Genomic DNA, 17,641 nt, shown 5'->3' on the forward strand with positions numbered 1-17,641 from the left:
TGGCGAAACCTTTCGACATCGGCTTGAGCGCGCAACTCATTTCTCTATTAAGTTCGAAGATAATTCTCTAGTTCTTTCATGCACTTTTGACATTTTCCTTCTAGACTGTTCTGGTGGCAAAACTATGTTTTCTTTTTTGATAGCCCGTTTTTGCTTTTTTTTTTTCAAATAAAAATTTTGGTTATTCAATCTTATATTCCGTACTTAATTTCTCCATCAGCAAGCTGGGCATGGAGTATTTGGATGATGGTACTCCGTACTGCTTGCGTGTTAGAACTTGAATATTGTATCTGCAACATTGCCAGTACATCGAGCTTAAGTAAATCACTTATGTACCATATGCAGGTGGCGCCCCCCGGCGACTCGGTAACCTACCGACTTCCTCATTCAGTTATAAAATCGATCTGTAAGATGTGATCTTACATACTAGGGCTTTGAATTGCTATATCGTTAGTAGCTAGTCCCAACTTGGGGATTGGTCGAGCCAATCACGTAGAGATCTCCCTGCCTGTATAAAAACGTTGGAAGCTTTCCACTCGTCTTCCCTTTGTCTTCCCGCTCACCGTAAAACTAGGAACATTCTGAAAATGTTGAGTAGACCGCTTAGAAAACGTTGGGTAGACTACTTGAGTTTTGGTATGTAAACAAAGAAAAATGTCCATCTCTGGTCTTTGACCATTTCCCTAGGGAGCACGTGTTGCTCTGTGGAAGACGAGACATGTTATCATATATGACCTGTCGCCCCAGTGCTTTTCAGCTGGAGACCAACCCAGGAGATCTTCTTTTTTTTTTTCTCTGCGACCTTCTTCCACATCACCTGCAATGGATCTCATACCGAGTGCCTTTGTGGCACGTCCGTTGAAGATTGTGGTTATCGGTGCCGGGTACGTGCATACTAAGCTCGAGCGATGATCAACATCTGACAGATCGTAGTATCTCGGGAATTCAATTTGCACACGATGCGAGCACATCGTTATCAAATGTCGATCTTGAAATCTACGACAGGAATCCTTCCCTCGGGGGTACATGGTATGAAAATCGGTATCCCGGGTATGTATTTTCCATCTTATCAGAAGAATTGGTCTAAGGGTTATAGATGCACATGCGATGTGCCTTCCCACACCTACCAGTTCAATTGGGCGCCCAACCCATCATGGTCATCGCTTTATCCCCCAGCTCCCGAGATTCATCAATACTTGGAGGATGTGGCTGACAGGCATAATCTCCGCCACTTCATGACCTTCAATACCAGATGTGTCTTGGCTGAATGGAACGAAGAGTCCGCAAAATGGAAAGTTGTGCTCCAAGACGTGGTTTCCAGTGATGAAAAGACCGTCTTTGCCGATGTTTTTGTCTATGCTGTCGGGCGGTTGAACAACTACAAGTTCCCCAAGATTGCGGGCCAGAAAATCTTCCGAGGAGCCCAAGTACACACTGCAAATTGGCCAGCTGATATGACTGCCAAGGACAAGCGAGTGATTGTGATTGGGAACGGTGCAAGCGCCATTCAGTGCGTGGCAGCTTTGCAGCCAAGTGAGTCGCAAGGCCACCCCGAAGACACACCACGCTAACCAGACTGGGCTCTCAAGTTGCTTCGAAAATAACCAACATTGCTCGAGGTCCGACGTGGATCCTCCCACATGCAGCGGCTGAAGATGGTACGGTCCAGCGCGAATGTGAGTGTCTCGCCTTACCACAAACGGAAACGGGCTAGCGACAGTGCTGATCTGTGTTTAGACTCAACCGAACAGAAGCTAGCTCTCCAGGCTTCCCCTACGCGCTATTATGACTTTTGCGTTGCATTAGAGCGGAGACTTGCCGGGAGTTTCACGGGACTTTGGAAAGGGACCCAGTCTCAAGCCAATTTTACAGCATTGGCACATTCATTCATGAAGTCCAAGATCACAAGTCCGGAACTTTTGAATGCACTTCTACCAGAATTCGAAGCTGGTTGTCGTCGCTTTACGCCCGGTGGTCACTATCTGGATGCGTTGCAGAAGCCCAATGCCGGGTACGTGCATGATTCAATCAGTAGTCTGACCGAGGATAGTCTTATCACTGAATCGGGTGGGGAGTACGAGTGTGACATATTGGTATATGCCACCGGATTTGAGCCCTACCAGCCACGGTTCCCAGTCATTGGCCGAGCTGGGCGATCTCTGAGTGCAGAATGGGATCGCGAGGGACCTTGTGAGAGTTATATGGCCGCGATGGTTGCCGAGTTCCCAAACTTCTTTGGTAAGAACCGGAATGCTTTTTGTGAGTTAGTGTGCTAACCACCTCGGACAGTCTTCAATCCTCCAATCTGCCCCGTGAATGGATCCGCAGTTCCCGGTATCGCAAGAGCAAGCGACTATATGATTCGAATCTTATCCCGACTCCAGACTGACAAACTGCGATCTGTCTCTGTCACTCAGCGGGCTCAACGTGCATTTAACCAATGGGTTCAGTCGAGAATGCCTCACATGGTCTGGTCAGGATCGTGCAAATCATGGTGTAAGTAAAGCCTTACCTCTCCTAGCTTTGCGCATTCACTCATCCTTGGTGGTACAGACAAAAATGACAATGGAAAGGTGGTTGTTCCCTGGCCCGGCACTGTCCTCCACTACTATGCGGCCACCGAAATTGTCCGCTGGGAAGACTTCGATCTAGTCTACGAGAACCCCGATGAGAAGTATGCAAGTTTCGGCAATGGTGTGACTATTGATGGATTCACGCCCAATCGTTTCCCCTGGGTCATTCCCCCCACCGATGTTCCAAAGCTCGAAAGGAATGTGGAGCCGGCCTCTGAAGACCTTGCTCCACCAAGCAACGTGTTGCATCGTGTGACAAGTCATTTCTTGCAGTCGCTGGGCGCATGGCTGTATCCTGTTCAAACTCCAATCAAAGGTTGAGGAATGTTACTTTGCATAGCTAGCTTGTGAGAAATCCAACATGTTTCGGGTTAACCTTGGAAGCGATCTATGATACACCGAAGGTACCTATATTGTAGATGTTGTTCAACAATTAATACCACCCGAGATCGTGCTACGTTTCTGAATTATTACAAGGCTACCCTAGATGTGTACAACATAGATGTATATATCGCGCCGTCAGGCTGATTAACATTGTGGATCAACGGGGGATCCTCGCGGTAATTCATCGGCTATATGCTCCTCACGCTTATGGTTTTCGGCAGATTCGCCTGGATTATTAATACCTCCATTTGACTCATCTACTCAAGAATTTCAATATCGTTTTTGGTTCTTGACTCTATCCATAATTGTGTTGACACACTTGGTGAGTTCCCCTCTGCTCCATGGGTTTTGGGCTATGACTTCAATATGAATCAACAAGATACATAAATTATTGTAACTAATATATTTATCTTTGCTAGAGGCCACATAAATAAGCAGATTTTACAATGTCCGACAATAAGATGGAATATGTCCGGTACAGACCCCCTGTGGCACAGATTCCACTTGAATGAGATACTGATTTCAGAAAAACAGCCTTGGAAACTCGGGCCTAAAGATCTCCAAGATCATCCTGGGGACAATGGGCTATGGCAGCAAGCAATGGCAAGACTGGGTCCTGGATGAGGAAGACTCACTGCCCCTGATTGAGCATGCCTACAAGCAGGGCATCAACACTTGGGACACGGTAAATGAAGACATCGCAATGTTTTCTAGGAAATGACCGAATGAGCTACTGATATTCAATTTGTAGGCGGATGTCTACTCCCATGGCAAATCCGAAGAAGTCGTCGGAAAAGCCCTGAAGAAGTATAACATCCCTCGCAACCGCGTGGTAATCCTGACCAAGTGTTTCTTCGGTGTCGATGACGAGGGCAAATTCCCACCCATCGCCGCATCTGCCACAAACGACGGCCCCTTTGTCAACCGCACCGGCCTGTCGCGCAAGCATATCTTCGATGCCGTCGATGCCAGCGTGGAACGTCTCGGCACATACATCGATGTGCTGCAGATCCACCGTCTAGACCGGGATACTCCGCGCGAGGAGATTATGAAGGCGTTGAACGACGTGGTTGAAAGCGGCAAGGTGCGGTACATTGGTGCCAGTTCGGTATGTCCAATCCTTCTCCCCTACTCCCCTTTCTTTTCTTTCATTCTTACCCAACATCCATCATCTCCACACTAACCCGCGACCAGATGGCGGCATGGGAATTCCAATCCCTGCAAAACGTCGCCGAGCGCAATGGCTGGCACAAATTCATCTGCATGCAAAACTTCCACAACCTTCTCTTCCGCGAAGAAGAGCGCGAGATGATCCCCTACTGCCAAGATGCCGGAGTCGGCATTATCCCCTGGTCACCGATTGCCCGTGGCGCGCTGGCGCGGCCCTGGGGCTCGCGCGAGACGGCGCGGGAGAACAGCGACGGCGTGCTGAAGATGTTTGTCCGGAGTCGCGAGTCGGAGGCTGATAAGGCTATCATTGACCGGGTTGAGGAACTCGCTAATAAGAAGGGCGTGAGCATGGCTCAGATTGCCATCGCTTGGTCTTTGACTCACCCTGGTGAGAACCCGATTGTTGGACTGCATAGTGTTAAGCGCATCGATGAGGCGGTTGCTGCTATCAAGGTCCAGCTGTCACCGGAGGAGATTAAGTATCTGGAGGAGCCTTATCTTCCTAAGGCTGTTACTACTCTTGAACGGTAAAATTCTGAGAGCGATGTGAATAGTACATAGTAGTTTAACGAGGCATTAAACAATTGAATTGCTTAGTTCCTGAGTTTACACTACAATATAGGAGTATATATGTACTCCGTACTACACATGTCAGATCCAGCCCCGAAGATCTTCTCTGTTATAGGGTAGTACTTTGCTTATTCCGAAAGCATGCACCCGTTCTTGAACTGATATCCCAGAACTTCTACGAAGTATACGTCTCATAATTCCATCTCAGCAAACGCAGATCTACATCATATTCATGGACAAGCGTGATGCAATCGCGATTATCTCTATCTTGACGAACGTCAATTCCATCGAAATCGTAGACAAGGGTGTAGATCAGCACCCAATACAGGATGATCCCTCCCCGGTCTCCAGTGCTCAAACAAACTATACTATCATGGTGACTTAACGCTCGTCTTTCTTAAAAAGCCAGTTTCCCCGGTCGTTCCTTGGATCTAGTATACATACCCCTGCTTGTTCTCCATTACCATGCATTCCTCCACTGCCCTGATCCAGGACCTGGCTCAAGAAGGAGGGCAGCAGCCTTATCTGGCCGCGCTGTAAGACTGCGTTTGTTTTGGGTTGTTAAGGGGTGATGGATTGTGGGTGTGGATTTGGGACTTGCAGCTTGAAGCTGGATTGTTTGATCCACTGGCTGAGTTAAACGTGCATAATATACATTGCCGTAACGAGACCAACGAGTTATTTTGAACCTGCGGATTACTACTTGGTAAAATAAAAAGCTCGTGGAATTGACTGTAGGTGCCGGGGTATATTATTCATAGGTAGCGTGATGGATATATAGATAACAGTGTACATGAATGAGATACAAGCACACACATTTTGAGTTTAAGCTTCCTAGGACATGAAGATGAAGACATAGTGAGAAGAGATAGGTATGAAAAGTGAAAGGCTGAAAGGACGCGCAAATGCAAAGGATGCAATATGCTAGTTGGAATGAGACAGAGAGGAGAGAAGAAAAAGAAGATTGGCAAGGATTCGTACCGGACGAATCACAGTGCAACGTATGAACGCTTAACTTGTATGCTAGATGCAATGGGACTGAAAAGTGCTGCGATGATGCGTACGCGTGGACTAGCCACGGACATGATGCAGGATTGCACGAGGGAATTGAAAGGTCAATGAGTATCGTGTTTTCGGTGAAAAATGCCAAAGAAAGTACTGAGGCGGTGGCGAATTTTTCCCTTGGGGGTTGAGTCAACAGTTCCGGGGAGTGAAGAATCCAGCTTCTTCTTGCCGGTGCTATGCTGTGTGGTGCGGTAATTCGGGGGAGGATCTCGATCTGGCCCCGGTTTTGATTTGATGTCTCTTTCCGGCTGGGCGTTTGCAGGAGATTTAGCTTTAGGATGACTACTTCGAGATGAGTCTTCCATCTCAATGGGATGTTGGTGAGGAGAAGGGGGACGAGAGACAACGATATCACGGCCATTCTCGCCCAAGGTGGTGAACATGCTGTGTCGGTTCAGGCGAGTGCTAAGCCCAGAAGCGGATCGTCGCTTCGCTCGATCCATGAATGCAGCACCGGTGGAGTTGGAGCGCTTGGACAAATTACCGAGTCGCGTTTCATCCCTGGTTGGAGTGGTGGAACGGCGGATATTGGAAATTGACAAGCAGCGTTTGCTGTCTTCATCCACCGTCGGGAAAGAGTCTGTTTCATTCTTGGCGGTCGTCGGAGATGCGTGATTCACAGATGTCGGAGACGTGTTCGGCTTTGCACCGAACGAAGACACCGGGTCGCCGTAGCGGAAGTTGTCTGACCACCCCTCACGGAAGGCGACCCAGATGCCGGTGATGATAATCAAAGTTCGCATTCCATCATCGAGAGTGACCAGGCTTCCATCGAGGGGAGTCTCTGCATCCGAGGCATCACTCACGACTGACATTCCTGAGCTTGGAGTCGTGGGACCGGTGCCGGAGGACCGAACGGCTGTGGAGTATTCATCATTAACTTCTAACTGATTTCGAGTCATGGACGCGAGAACGGGATGCCGGCGAGTGGTAGGATCGATGACGCTGAAAGTGAAGCGTTTGCCGTCGTCGCGTGGTTGTGGTCCTGTGGGCGTACTCATCCGACGATTCCTCCCACGCAAAGCCCACCGCACGATCTGCACGCCGCTATCTGTCTGAGCAACAAACTCGTAAGTCCCGCTTGGGAGAGGTGTAGCCTCCCAGATGGGTCCAAAGTTCATGCATATCTCCGCCTTTCCTTTCAGTCGAGCATCGTCTTGATACTTTTGACATATCGTGGCGACTACCTCGCGATGATCTTCGTCCTCATCCTCCGAGCTGACGCGCTTTTCAGGAATGCTGCCCACCGTCCGGTCGTATTGTTCGCTCAACACCACGATCAGGTCATACGGACCCAATCCGTTTCTGGTTCGATAAATGGCCGGGAACTTGCGAGCCAACAGTGGTAGATAAGACGTCGATGGCAGAATATCGACCACCGGTAGCGGCCGAGGGGTTTGCGACACTTGTTGTAGCTGCAGGAGGAGCTTCGGACGAAATCTAAATCGCTTGTGGCGAGCATGAGCGGCAGGATGAGCGAATTGATATGATGTCTTTGGTCGAGACTTGCGACCTGTGGTTGAACGGGCGACGCGGGGCCTGGCGACAACAGCCGATTCCTTGGAAGGTGCACTCGAGCCCGAGGCCGACTCAATCGGACTCATCACCATAGCGGACACAAGCCCCGGACGATCAGTACCATCAGAGAGCCTTGGACTATAAAAGGAGTTCAACAATGGTAGAGCGGACAGTAACAAGGTAGGCGAGTAGGTAGTACACGTAGAAGACTGGGGTTCTGGTTGGTTACTAGCTTCATTTGCAGCTACTGCGGCGTCCGCTGTGAAGCCAAGATTCAACAGCATTCTTGAACCCTAGCGGAGCCACATTGGGGTTGAGGAACCAAATCTTAGGAATTTCATCCAGATCCGATGTAGTCATGAATGGCCCGTATCCAAACGCGTCAGCTGCGGGGAGATGTTCAGCCCCGGAGTTATGTGTGGGGAACGCAGCAAGAGCAAAATGCAAGTCAATCTAAGACGAAAAAAAAAGAGAGAAGATGCAAGGGGAAAAAGAGAAAAGATTTGAGAGGGATGTTTTACTGCAGGAGTAATAAAGGGCTTAAGATGAATGGGGCGGTCAGCCTTATAGAACTATGTAAGAGAAAAAAATGGAAAAAAATAGTAATCAAAAATGTTATAGTGGGACTCCCAAGTTTGAAGATTATTTGAACTTGTTTAATTGTTTAATAGCTTGCACAAAAAGACTTTATGCCTCAGCGGAATCGGTTATATCCAGACTCCGACACATCCGGATTCCGATTCCGTGACGATCATATATTCATAGGAAGCTCCAAGAATTTTAGCCTTTGAAGTCCCACCATATGGATACTCTGTTGTTTTGTATGGGCTCGCAAACCGGGATTGCCAAGACAGAATTTTCTTTATAAGAGGGATTTTGTATAAACCTTACCTATAGAGTTGGACAAAATGATGTGCCGAACAGAGTTTGAAGTTTACACTCCCTAGACTACGTATAGCGTGCCGTCGATGTCTCTGAATTTCTTTGTTATCCAGGTATAATTCAATCTAGAGCTCACTTGAAAGCCTTGGAAATCATAGAAATTCTTGGCAAGCTATTATATAGCACAGAGTGGTATAGGAATTTTCACAGATCTAGTGTCGATCCATAACACACAAATTTCTCTTTTAAGCCAATGATATTTGGTCAATTTCCCAGATTCACCCACTCCGCCACTCCGTAACTGATAGTTTTTGACATGTCGGTGTCGGGAGCCACAGAGGCCGGGCCCGAGGCCCACGAATGACTAATTATGTATATTTTATGCCAAGCCCTTTCCACCTCCCTTGGAAAACGGTACCTCGGTCGACCGATAGACCGGTAGACCACAAATCGGGGCAATTACGAGGGAAACATCCCGACGTCTAGACCAACCCCGATCCTTTTCGTCCTAATTGGGAATACTTCCGAGGTTTCACTCACACCTTTGGCTAAAGTTGCTGGAACACCTGTCATGGCTCCAGTCCAACCAGTCCAACCAGTCCAACTTCAACCTACAAGGCCACCGCCATTGTTTGCCAAACTACTACGATTGGACAACCCGATCCGAAGTTTGACACTGGCATTTTGGTCATGGAAGGTTTTATTGTACATTGTCATTGCCGCCTGTCCAGGACCAGGCTATGATACGTCCACCTCCTTGATCTCATATGCGGCCGACCCATCGATTGTTGCCCAGTCCGAGTCTCTCTCGGGACCTCTTAAATTTGCCAGATGGGACAGTATCTACTTTTTAGATATTGCCGAAAAGGGATATATGTTTGAGCAAGAATGGGCCTTTGGCTGGGGCTACACTAAGCTTCTATCTATCTTTGTTTCCGGTACATAGTTCCCTCTATTGCTCTATCCATATTGAGCATCTCATTCTAACTAATACCGTGAATAGGTATTCGTCTCTCGGGCGGACATGTTGGACCTGCTAGTACTGCAATGGTGGGGGTGGTTCTCTCCCACGTTGCCCATTATTTGTCCGTGTTGGCGCTCTATCGTCTGTCAGCCAATATTTTTGGTCATGCCACTGCCACCCAACATCTGATTTGCTTCCTATCTGCAGCTCTTCATATCATTTGTCCAGCGGGCGCTTTTCTGTCCGCACCCTATGGAGAGTCGATAGTCTCTTTTCTCAACTTCACCGGCTTTTATCTCTATTCATCGTCTCTCATTGCCGAGCGCAATGGGGCAACGCGTCTACGAGATATTCGCGTTCTCACCTCGGCGGTTCTGTTCGCGGCTGCCACCATGGTCCGCAGTAACGGGGTTCTCAGCGGGTTCCTATTTGCCTATGATGCGGCAATTTTGGCTTGGAAGATCTTGACAAAAGGGCCTACATTGCACACCACTCTTCGTCTTGCAGTGATCATTGTTGGTGGCTGTATTGTAGGATCTGGGGTGGTTATTCCTCAAATTCTGGCCTATCGCATGTACTGCGTGTCCGAGGGCGATCTTCGGCCATGGTGTGAGTGGACTTTGCCTAGCATCTACGGCTGGGTTCAAAGTCATTACTGGTATGCATTGACTCATGTCTGAATACAGCTGTCGCTCTTACTGATTGCAATAGGAATGTTGGGTTCTTGGGATATTGGACCGTCTCTAATATACCCCTTTTCCTGTTGGCGGCGCCCATGTTGGCCATTCTATGCCGATCCACCTGGTGGGCATTACAAAGTCCCTCGTCATCCTCAACGAGCCCGGGGTCAATGCTCGTTCGACTGGCGGTTCCCCAGGGTTTGCTGGCTGTCATGGCATTAACCAGCTACCATGTCCAGATCATCAATCGCATCTCGTCGGGGTACCCCCTATGGTACTGGTATTTGGTTACCAGCGCGGTAGATCTCAGTTCAAGCTCACCCAAGCAAAGCCGGACACTTGTGATCGCTGTGTATAGCATGGTGGCCTATGCGTTGGTCCAGGGAGTTCTTTTCGGTTCTTTCCTGCCCCCAGCATGAGAAAGAGAATAATGAGCGATGACCCGGCTTGATATTGTTCCGAGTCACCTGCCGTGTATATTGATATGTGATTTTAAGTGAGACGTGGTCTAACTGTGAATGGCCGAAAGTGCCGCTATCCCGAATTTGGTTGGGGCGATACGCGTGCGTAAGGCTGTCTGCCTAAGTCGGGGTAAAATACCCAGTCATCCACTGAACGATTATAAATTTTGGAAAAGCAGAGAGAAAGAAACATAATATCACATAGATTTATCAAATCAAAAGCAATTCCTACTATAGTCCGCATCTTTCCACGCGGGTCTGCAGGAGCCAAGCTTCCAAGGTTCATTGCGTGGAATTATGTCATCACAACCTCGACTATCTCCCGTTTGACCTCTTGACCTTCAACATCTAGGCATTTCAAGAAGAAAAGAAGTAAAGGAGGCCGAACTCTTGAATCGCTCAATTACCAAACTGAATACGAGCCCTTCATATTTCCCCTCGCTTGCCGAGAAAAAAAGTACCCTATGCGACCACAGTCGTGTGAAATACAATCTCCGGTTCCAAGTCTCGCGCTTCTTAGAGTGGGAGCTTCAGAGTTTCATTAAAAGTACGATTTCCTTCGAATATTGTTCTGTGATCGATACTGCGTGAAAAATAGGATACCCCCGTGAAACATCGGCGTTGCTGACGTATTGCTACCAGAGCTCACCGGCAACGGCTACTCCTCACCTCATCTCCACCTCGTGTCGACTGATTCCCTCCCCTATCTTTTATCCGACGATGGAAGCCTCCGGTCCCAAGGCGATTCTCACATCCGACAATTTCCATCATGCACAAGAGCTCTCCCGGGCGACCTCGCCCGGTGGTGAGCCCGTCACCGTGAATGGCGAAGGCGAACCGATAGCCCGCGTGCGGCCCCGTACCTATCCATACTTCAAATATCTCCCATATCAGGTTGAGGATGAGACTGAGCGGAATCAAAATCTGCGAGAGATCTTGAACCAGCTCTATATTGCAGTGGAGGCCGGCGACTTCAATCCCGGAGCCGTGCACTGGACACGCGAGCTACGCGCCTGGCTGTCGCTCAAGTTCGACCCAACCAGGGCGCAGCGCATCAGCCTTGTAAAACTGTATTTTGAGCTTTCACTTGCTCCTGGAATTGACCCGTCAGTCGCCGAGCGTTTTTCAAGCATGTTCATGCTTCTCACCAAGCGCAAGCATTATCTAAGACCAGTCAAAGACCTCGTGTTAGATTGGAAGCCTCTATACAAGGAGCTCAAGGCTTTTGTCCTCCCCACAGAGTCCGGCCTTGTTCACTCAACCAACCTGAAGCGGAATGTGAAGACCCTGACCAAGCTTTGCGCATTCGCTCAATTATTTATTGATCCTTGCGAACTTCCCGCTATGCTCGAAGAATTCTTGCCTCATTATACTACATCATTCTCAGAAGGTGCCTTTGTTGTCGCCGGGCTCATTAATTTGCTGCTTCCGACATCCCCAGCCCCCGAATTGCGAGCCGATCTCCTACCGCAGAGCCAACTGCCTACACATTTCCATTTGTGGTCATTGGTCGGTCGGTCAAAAACATTTGACACAACATATCTAGACTATCTTTCTCGATTGGCCCGAGATTCTCTGCCTGCTGCTCACATTCCATTCTCTGAGCATGGTATCTTCACACAGGAGCAGTCTGCTCTCGTTTTCACCGCGATACTGAGGTTGTTGGAAATCCCCGTCGGGCAATCCACTTCCCCGTACAGTGCCCTGGTGGATATCTCGTCGGGTCTAGGCATCATGCTTGATCGAGATGGGCGGAAGCACCCGGTTGCTCATCATATTGCCCGGTGGATTGTGATGTCGCTTTCCCCTGCTTGTGTGGACTCCGAGGTTTCAATTCTCACACAGCTGGAAGGCCTTATCCAGGCTGTTGAGACGTTCTTCCATCCTTCAAACTCCGGTCACTGGACCAAGACTCTGTCACAACTGGTGTATTACCTCACTGACTTCTTCGTCATGCGTTGGAATCGCGAACAATCCGGCGAGATGGATGTCCCACCCGAGCGACGATTGAATGAGCCTCTGAAGCGGCGGTTTGTCTTGTGCATCCGTGACGTGATCTTTATGGGTATATATGCCAAGAGCAGTACTGCAATGACCTTCTCCCTGTCGACCTTGCAAGGTCTCGCCTATTTGGAACCCCATCTCATCCTACCCGGGGCTTTGCAGAGAATCTACCCTGCGCTGCAGGGTCTTGTCGAGGTGCATCGAACTGCATCTTCTCTTCGGGCTATGACATCCCTGTCTCGTGTCATTTCACGCACCAAAGGTTATCGCTGTCATATGACAACCTTGCTTGGTCTGACACTACCTGGCATTGACGCGAATGATCTTGAGAAATCGCTCCATGCTCTATCATTCATCCAATCAGCCTGTTACAATATCCCGATGGTTGACTTGACCCAAGGGCGAGAGGACGTCAACTGCAACATGCTTGCCATGCAATGGATCTCAGGTGAAATGGAGAGGATGGAAGAGCAAGGATCCGATGTACAGCTGGGTTATGACACAGAGCTGGATGATGAGACCGAAGAATTGATCTTACGCTCTTCGACATGTGGCTTCGGAGACTTTACGATGGCTTTCCTAGGTCGTGTCTTCACACTGTTGGAGAACCTGCCGGACGTCTCCAGAGTTCGAAACGGCTCACCCGAAGAGAACATCGTGAACACACTTCCCGCCACGTTTATGCCTCTTCTCGCCTCTTTATCTCCGGAGTATTACGATATCGCTCTAGGGAAGATTGTGGATTTCGTGTCCAACCATGTCATCCACCAGGCTCGTGATGCAATGGCTTTCATCTGCAACGCCCTATGCAAGGTTAACCCCGAGAAGGCCCTCAAGCGTTTTATCCCCGTCTTGACTGCAGCTATCCGCACTGAGATCGACGATAATGGTGCTGGATCAACCCGAACCACAGGAACCGATGTTTTGCCTCGTGATCGAGGTCTGGTCTGGAATGTCAGTATGCTGAGCATGTGTGTAGTACATGTCGGCAGCGCCGTCATTAACCACCGCCAAGAACTGTTCGACATTGCAGTCTACATGCAACAGAACTGCCGTGGCATTCCTACAGTTCATATTTCCAACTTTATTCACCATCTTTTGCTCAACTTGACTGGGACCTACACTAATGATTTTTCACTCTATGAACCTTCAGTCAAAGCGAACGGCATCGAGCCAAAGCTCTGGAGTTACCAAGCCGATGTGAATAATCTCAACATCAATTGGCATGTGCCGACACGTCAGGAAGTTGAATTTGCCGTCGATGTCTTCAAAATCCAAACAGAGACTGCTTTGAAGTCGCTATCTGCGCTAACCCATGAGACATCAAATGTCAAACGGGATGGAAGCGGCAAGGACTGGTCAGATGAGGTCACTCGGAACCTCGTGCTCCTGCGACTCGTGTTGTCTGGGGTTTCTGTCCTCTTTGACCCCAAAGCCGCATCGACCACAACACAAGGACCCTCGAACGGCACCTCCAGGGATGTCGAGATGGGGGATGACTTGGATGTTTCAAATGACGTTGATAACGATGCTGATACTGTCCTAGACAGCTCTGACGATGCGATAATCAGACAGGCCTTCACCTACCCCACTGGGTATGCCCTCAAGGAGGGAGATCCGTTATATACTACCATCCATGAACTCCGCGAGCGAACTGGCTGGGTCTTGCATGATGTACACCGGTTCTTGAGCGATAACCAAGAGGATGATGTTCCTTGCTTTGGGGCTCTGTACTCTGCCTTCAGATCGTGGTTTGTTGATGTGGGAATTGAGAGGTCCGCTCATGTACTGGACCGAGTGACTCGCCTCTTGGCCGCGGACATCCATCCTTATAAGATGAGTGGTCTGCGAAAAGATTACCCCAGGGCACTGCTTGTGCGCAGAGCCAACGTGTATCACCTCCAACGCCTACGACACAACGCTTCCCCCCGTCCTCGATCTAAGCTTGATGAAATTCTTCTCCTTGATATTGCCGAATCTTGCGTCTCGGTCTACACAGAAACGCGCCGCAATGCTCAAAACGCCGGCGAATCCGCACTCAAGGCGGTTTATGGCGGCAGACTGCTCATCATCCCCCCTCTGCTCACGGCTCTGCAAAGAGGTGTCAAGGAAAATGATCATGCACGCATCAAGGGAGCACTCTACTCGCTGCTTCTAAGCAGTGTAGCCAAAACCGTCGGACGGCATTGGAAGTATGCGCCTGCTGTGATCAGAACCTTTATCGATGCCAGCGCCGTTGATAAGCCTTCCGTCCAGAAGATATGCTCCACCGCAGTCTTCCAGGTCATGGACTACGGTCGTGCGATGGAGCGAATGGCTATCCTAGATCAAGAAATTGTGGAGGCAATTGCTCCCATTGAAGATGTCACCGGGCAGATCGAGAAAAAGCGCACAGTTGTCAATAGCAAGCGCGTTGCTATCGAGAAAAAGAAAGCCGACCTAGCCGAAGAGCTGGTTAACCTGGCCCGGGTATCCCATTGGAAGATTGCCAGTCGTGCTGCGACTATCGTCATCACTATGGGTCTCCGCTTTGACTATATCGCCAGCGATAACTTGATTGAACTGATGACACTCGGGTCTATTGACGACCATCCTGGCTTGCGAGGCATGTACTCCCAGGCTCTCATCGCGCTGTTCACTATGATCGATGTGCGGGCCATCTGCACTCACGAGTACAAGAACTACATTCTTGGCCATCAGCGTTTCCCATCAAAGATCAAGGTTGCAACAAAGCCCTATGAGAAAGGATACACCCAAGAATACCTTTCGAGCTTTGCGAAGCCCGAGGCGGAGTACTACGTTGATCATGACTTCCCGGGCTGGCTTGTGTGGGGCAAGACTATGCCGGCCTACAAGTCCAATGTAGCACAGGACATCGAGTATGATGAGGTTGAATGGAAAGTTCGCACCAAGATGGGCAAGTTGTTCACTCGCCAGTGGTTCTCCAAGTTCTTCATGTACTTGAAGCAAGAGCCACGGGACCCATCTGCTGACAAGTTCCGTATGTCCTGTGCCATGATGCTTCTCTACGCATTCGAGCTCATGATCCGGGATGGGTTGACAGCCGTCTCGTTTGAGGAAATTCAGGAAGAGATCAAGGATGTCTTTGAAGATGGCAGCGATAAGCACCAACATCGTGCCACGGCTGAAATTCTCGGAGCTTTGATCTCCTCTGTGGCAGATACAGGTGTGGAGAAACGGACCATGGTCTGGGAGTATGCATTCCCTATTGTACGAAAGATCTTCACCGACGGCCTCACTCCTGAGAACTCTGGCTACTGGACAACATTCCTCCACATGATCCTTCAATGCCGCGATCCCCGCCGCGCTTGGCCATTGGTCGATTGGCTATCCAGCTTCCGTCTTGATATGACGACGAACGCAGCATTCAAGGAAAGTTCCAAGATCAACCTCCTGCACCAATGTATCATTGATTCTGGTTGGCACTACCAGCTTGAAAAACCCATTGTGGAAGATTTCCTTGCGCATTTGGATCACCCGTACAAGGGCGTTCGCGAGGCAATGGGTCAGACCCTTGCAACTATCTATCGTACCAGGTACCACGAGTCATATCCTGATGTTCAGCATCTTCTCGAGGCCCAGAAATCCTATTCTTCTGTTGGCACATACCCCTATCCGCCCACCAAGGACTTCACGAAGGTGGTTCGGGGAGTTTTCAGCCAAATCGAGGAATGGCGGAAGGCCAGAACCCCTGGCCAACAAACACCCTCACCCTACACCTCGGGTAGCAAAACTGTTCTCCTTTGGCTGGACTCGACTTTGTCTTCTCACGAGTGTACTCAGCTTGTCCCATTCTTCCCTGATGTCTTCACCGCGCAGCTCCTGCACATGATGGATGTGAAGGAAGACCCAGAGCTTCAGTCCCTCGCATACCACGTTTTCCGTCACCTTCCCAACATCCCTTACCCAGCCGAGAAAAACTCCGAATTTATCCAATCTCTCATCCGCATCGGGCAGACATCCCCATCATGGCACCAGCGCCTTCGTATCATGATCAACATTCAAATCATCTACTTCCGCCGTCTGTTCCTGCTCGACCCCGCAGACCGCGACAAGCTCTTCGAGTGTATCGCCTCCATGCTCGAAGACCCCCAGCACGAAGTTCGTGCTGGCGCCTCGGCTACACTGTCCGGTATGGTCCGATGCTCGCCCGTCTTCCTGCGGGAAAAGATGGTCAGTCGCTTCCATGAACGCTTCACAAAGCTTCTGGTAGACAACCCTCTCCCTAAGAAACCGAAGAACTTGCGCCCAGGAATCGCCTCCTCCGCTGTGTCATCCGGTGCTGGAACCCCTACTCCCGAGCACAACCGCTTGATTATTGTTCGTCACGGTGCTGTGCTGGGGCTTGGCGCTTTGATCCAGGCCTTCCCTTACAACAGTCCTCCTCCTCACTGGATGCCCAAGGCATTGACTTCGCTCAGTATCCGTGCCGCCAATGATCCCGGCATTGTGGGTTCGAGCGTGAAGTCGATTATTAGCGAGTTCAAGAAGACTCGGCAAGATACTTGGCACATTGATGCAAAGGTTCGTGCTTATGCGTTTAACGTCAATTCTCTTTCAAAGCAAATAGCTAACGATTATTACAGGCTTTCACATCGGATCAGCTAGAAGACTTATCAGGTGTTCTATGGAAGAGCTACTTCGCGTAGATGGAACTTGGATATTTACCATTCTTGGGTTTGGTTCTCTGGTCAGACGACTCCTAAAAGCAATGTGATTAATGGCCGTTCGTATATATTCCTCGGTCTTCCCACATCAGGAGCTCTCTGATAGGGCGACCTATATTTAGCACGAAAATGAAAGACCTGTGCTATCTTCATTTGCTCTTCATATAGATCCTGTAGAATTCTCTCTACGCCAGGTCACGGGTAGTTGGGATCAAGCTGTTTGAGAAGAGACACCGTGAGATAAGCTCTATACTTTGCCGGTGTTGGATTTCAATGAAACATGTTTAGTACTGCAGACAGGAAATTTTGGTCTGATACTACTTACGAAGTACTCGGTGTATACCCCACGATATGGTACATTGTACATTGTACGACAAGCACGCAGAATATCCAACATATAACTATTTTGGCCTGTACAACTTCAATGTGCCTGTCAGGTTGGATTCAAGTGTGGTATTACCCAAGTGTTAGTCGATGCAGTCAACACCGCGTAGCGATGACATCGTAGGCCCTCTAAACCCTCTCTCGTAGACATTACGGATCAAATAGATTGCTTCACTTTTCTCCCATATATCCTTGACTTGTGCATACAGTTCCTTGTTTCATTTGGAATATCTGCACTTCCCTTTCCATCTTACCAAGCGTATCACGCACATCCCGTGGCTTTCAAAGCCAAAGCATA

The 17,641-nt window shown here is 49.3% G+C and overlaps 5 protein-coding genes across 5 annotated transcripts; 4 read left to right on the forward strand and 1 right to left on the reverse strand.

The window, feature by feature from the left end:
* Positions 1–822: 822 nt before the first annotated feature.
* Positions 823–2,894, forward strand: N7447_005576 (flavin-containing monooxygenase; the record flags this gene model as incomplete). The annotated part of the gene is made up of 7 exons (XM_057229838.1): positions 823–884; positions 934–1,050; positions 1,097–1,533; positions 1,590–1,676; positions 1,738–2,238; positions 2,290–2,496; positions 2,554–2,894. 7 exons carry the CDS (start codon positions 823–825, stop codon positions 2,892–2,894), a joined length of 1,752 nt encoding a protein of 583 aa, XP_057084928.1.
* A 509-nt stretch (positions 2,895–3,403) lies between these two features.
* Positions 3,404–4,658, forward strand: N7447_005577 (aldo/keto reductase; the record flags this gene model as incomplete). Its single annotated transcript, XM_057229839.1, has 4 exons — positions 3,404–3,432; positions 3,492–3,642; positions 3,709–4,065; positions 4,152–4,658. 4 exons carry the CDS (start codon positions 3,404–3,406, stop codon positions 4,656–4,658), a joined length of 1,044 nt encoding a protein of 347 aa, XP_057084929.1.
* A 1,154-nt stretch (positions 4,659–5,812) lies between these two features.
* Positions 5,813–7,564, reverse strand: N7447_005578 (uncharacterized protein; the record flags this gene model as incomplete). Its single annotated transcript, XM_057229840.1, has 1 exon — positions 5,813–7,564. One exon carries the CDS (start codon positions 7,562–7,564, stop codon positions 5,813–5,815), a length of 1,752 nt encoding a protein of 583 aa, XP_057084930.1.
* Positions 7,565–8,733: 1,169 nt separating this feature from the next.
* N7447_005579 (uncharacterized protein) lies at positions 8,734–10,225 on the forward strand (the record flags this gene model as incomplete). Its single annotated transcript, XM_057229841.1, has 3 exons — positions 8,734–9,100; positions 9,166–9,784; positions 9,838–10,225. 3 exons carry the CDS (start codon positions 8,734–8,736, stop codon positions 10,223–10,225), a joined length of 1,374 nt encoding a protein of 457 aa, XP_057084931.1.
* Positions 10,226–10,987: 762 nt separating this feature from the next.
* Positions 10,988–16,941, forward strand: N7447_005580 (proteasome activator BLM10; the record flags this gene model as incomplete). Its single annotated transcript, XM_057229842.1, has 2 exons — positions 10,988–16,816; positions 16,879–16,941. The coding sequence occupies 2 exons, from the start codon at positions 10,988–10,990 to the stop codon at positions 16,939–16,941; spliced, it is 5,892 nt and encodes a 1,963-aa protein (XP_057084932.1).
* Positions 16,942–17,641: the final 700 nt, after the last annotated feature.

The sequence above is a fragment of the Penicillium robsamsonii genome (genome assembly GCF_028829455.1).
Source record: "Penicillium robsamsonii strain IBT 29466 chromosome Unknown utg000003l_segment0_segment0, whole genome shotgun sequence".
Taxonomy (NCBI): Eukaryota; Fungi; Ascomycota; class Eurotiomycetes; order Eurotiales; family Aspergillaceae; genus Penicillium; species Penicillium robsamsonii.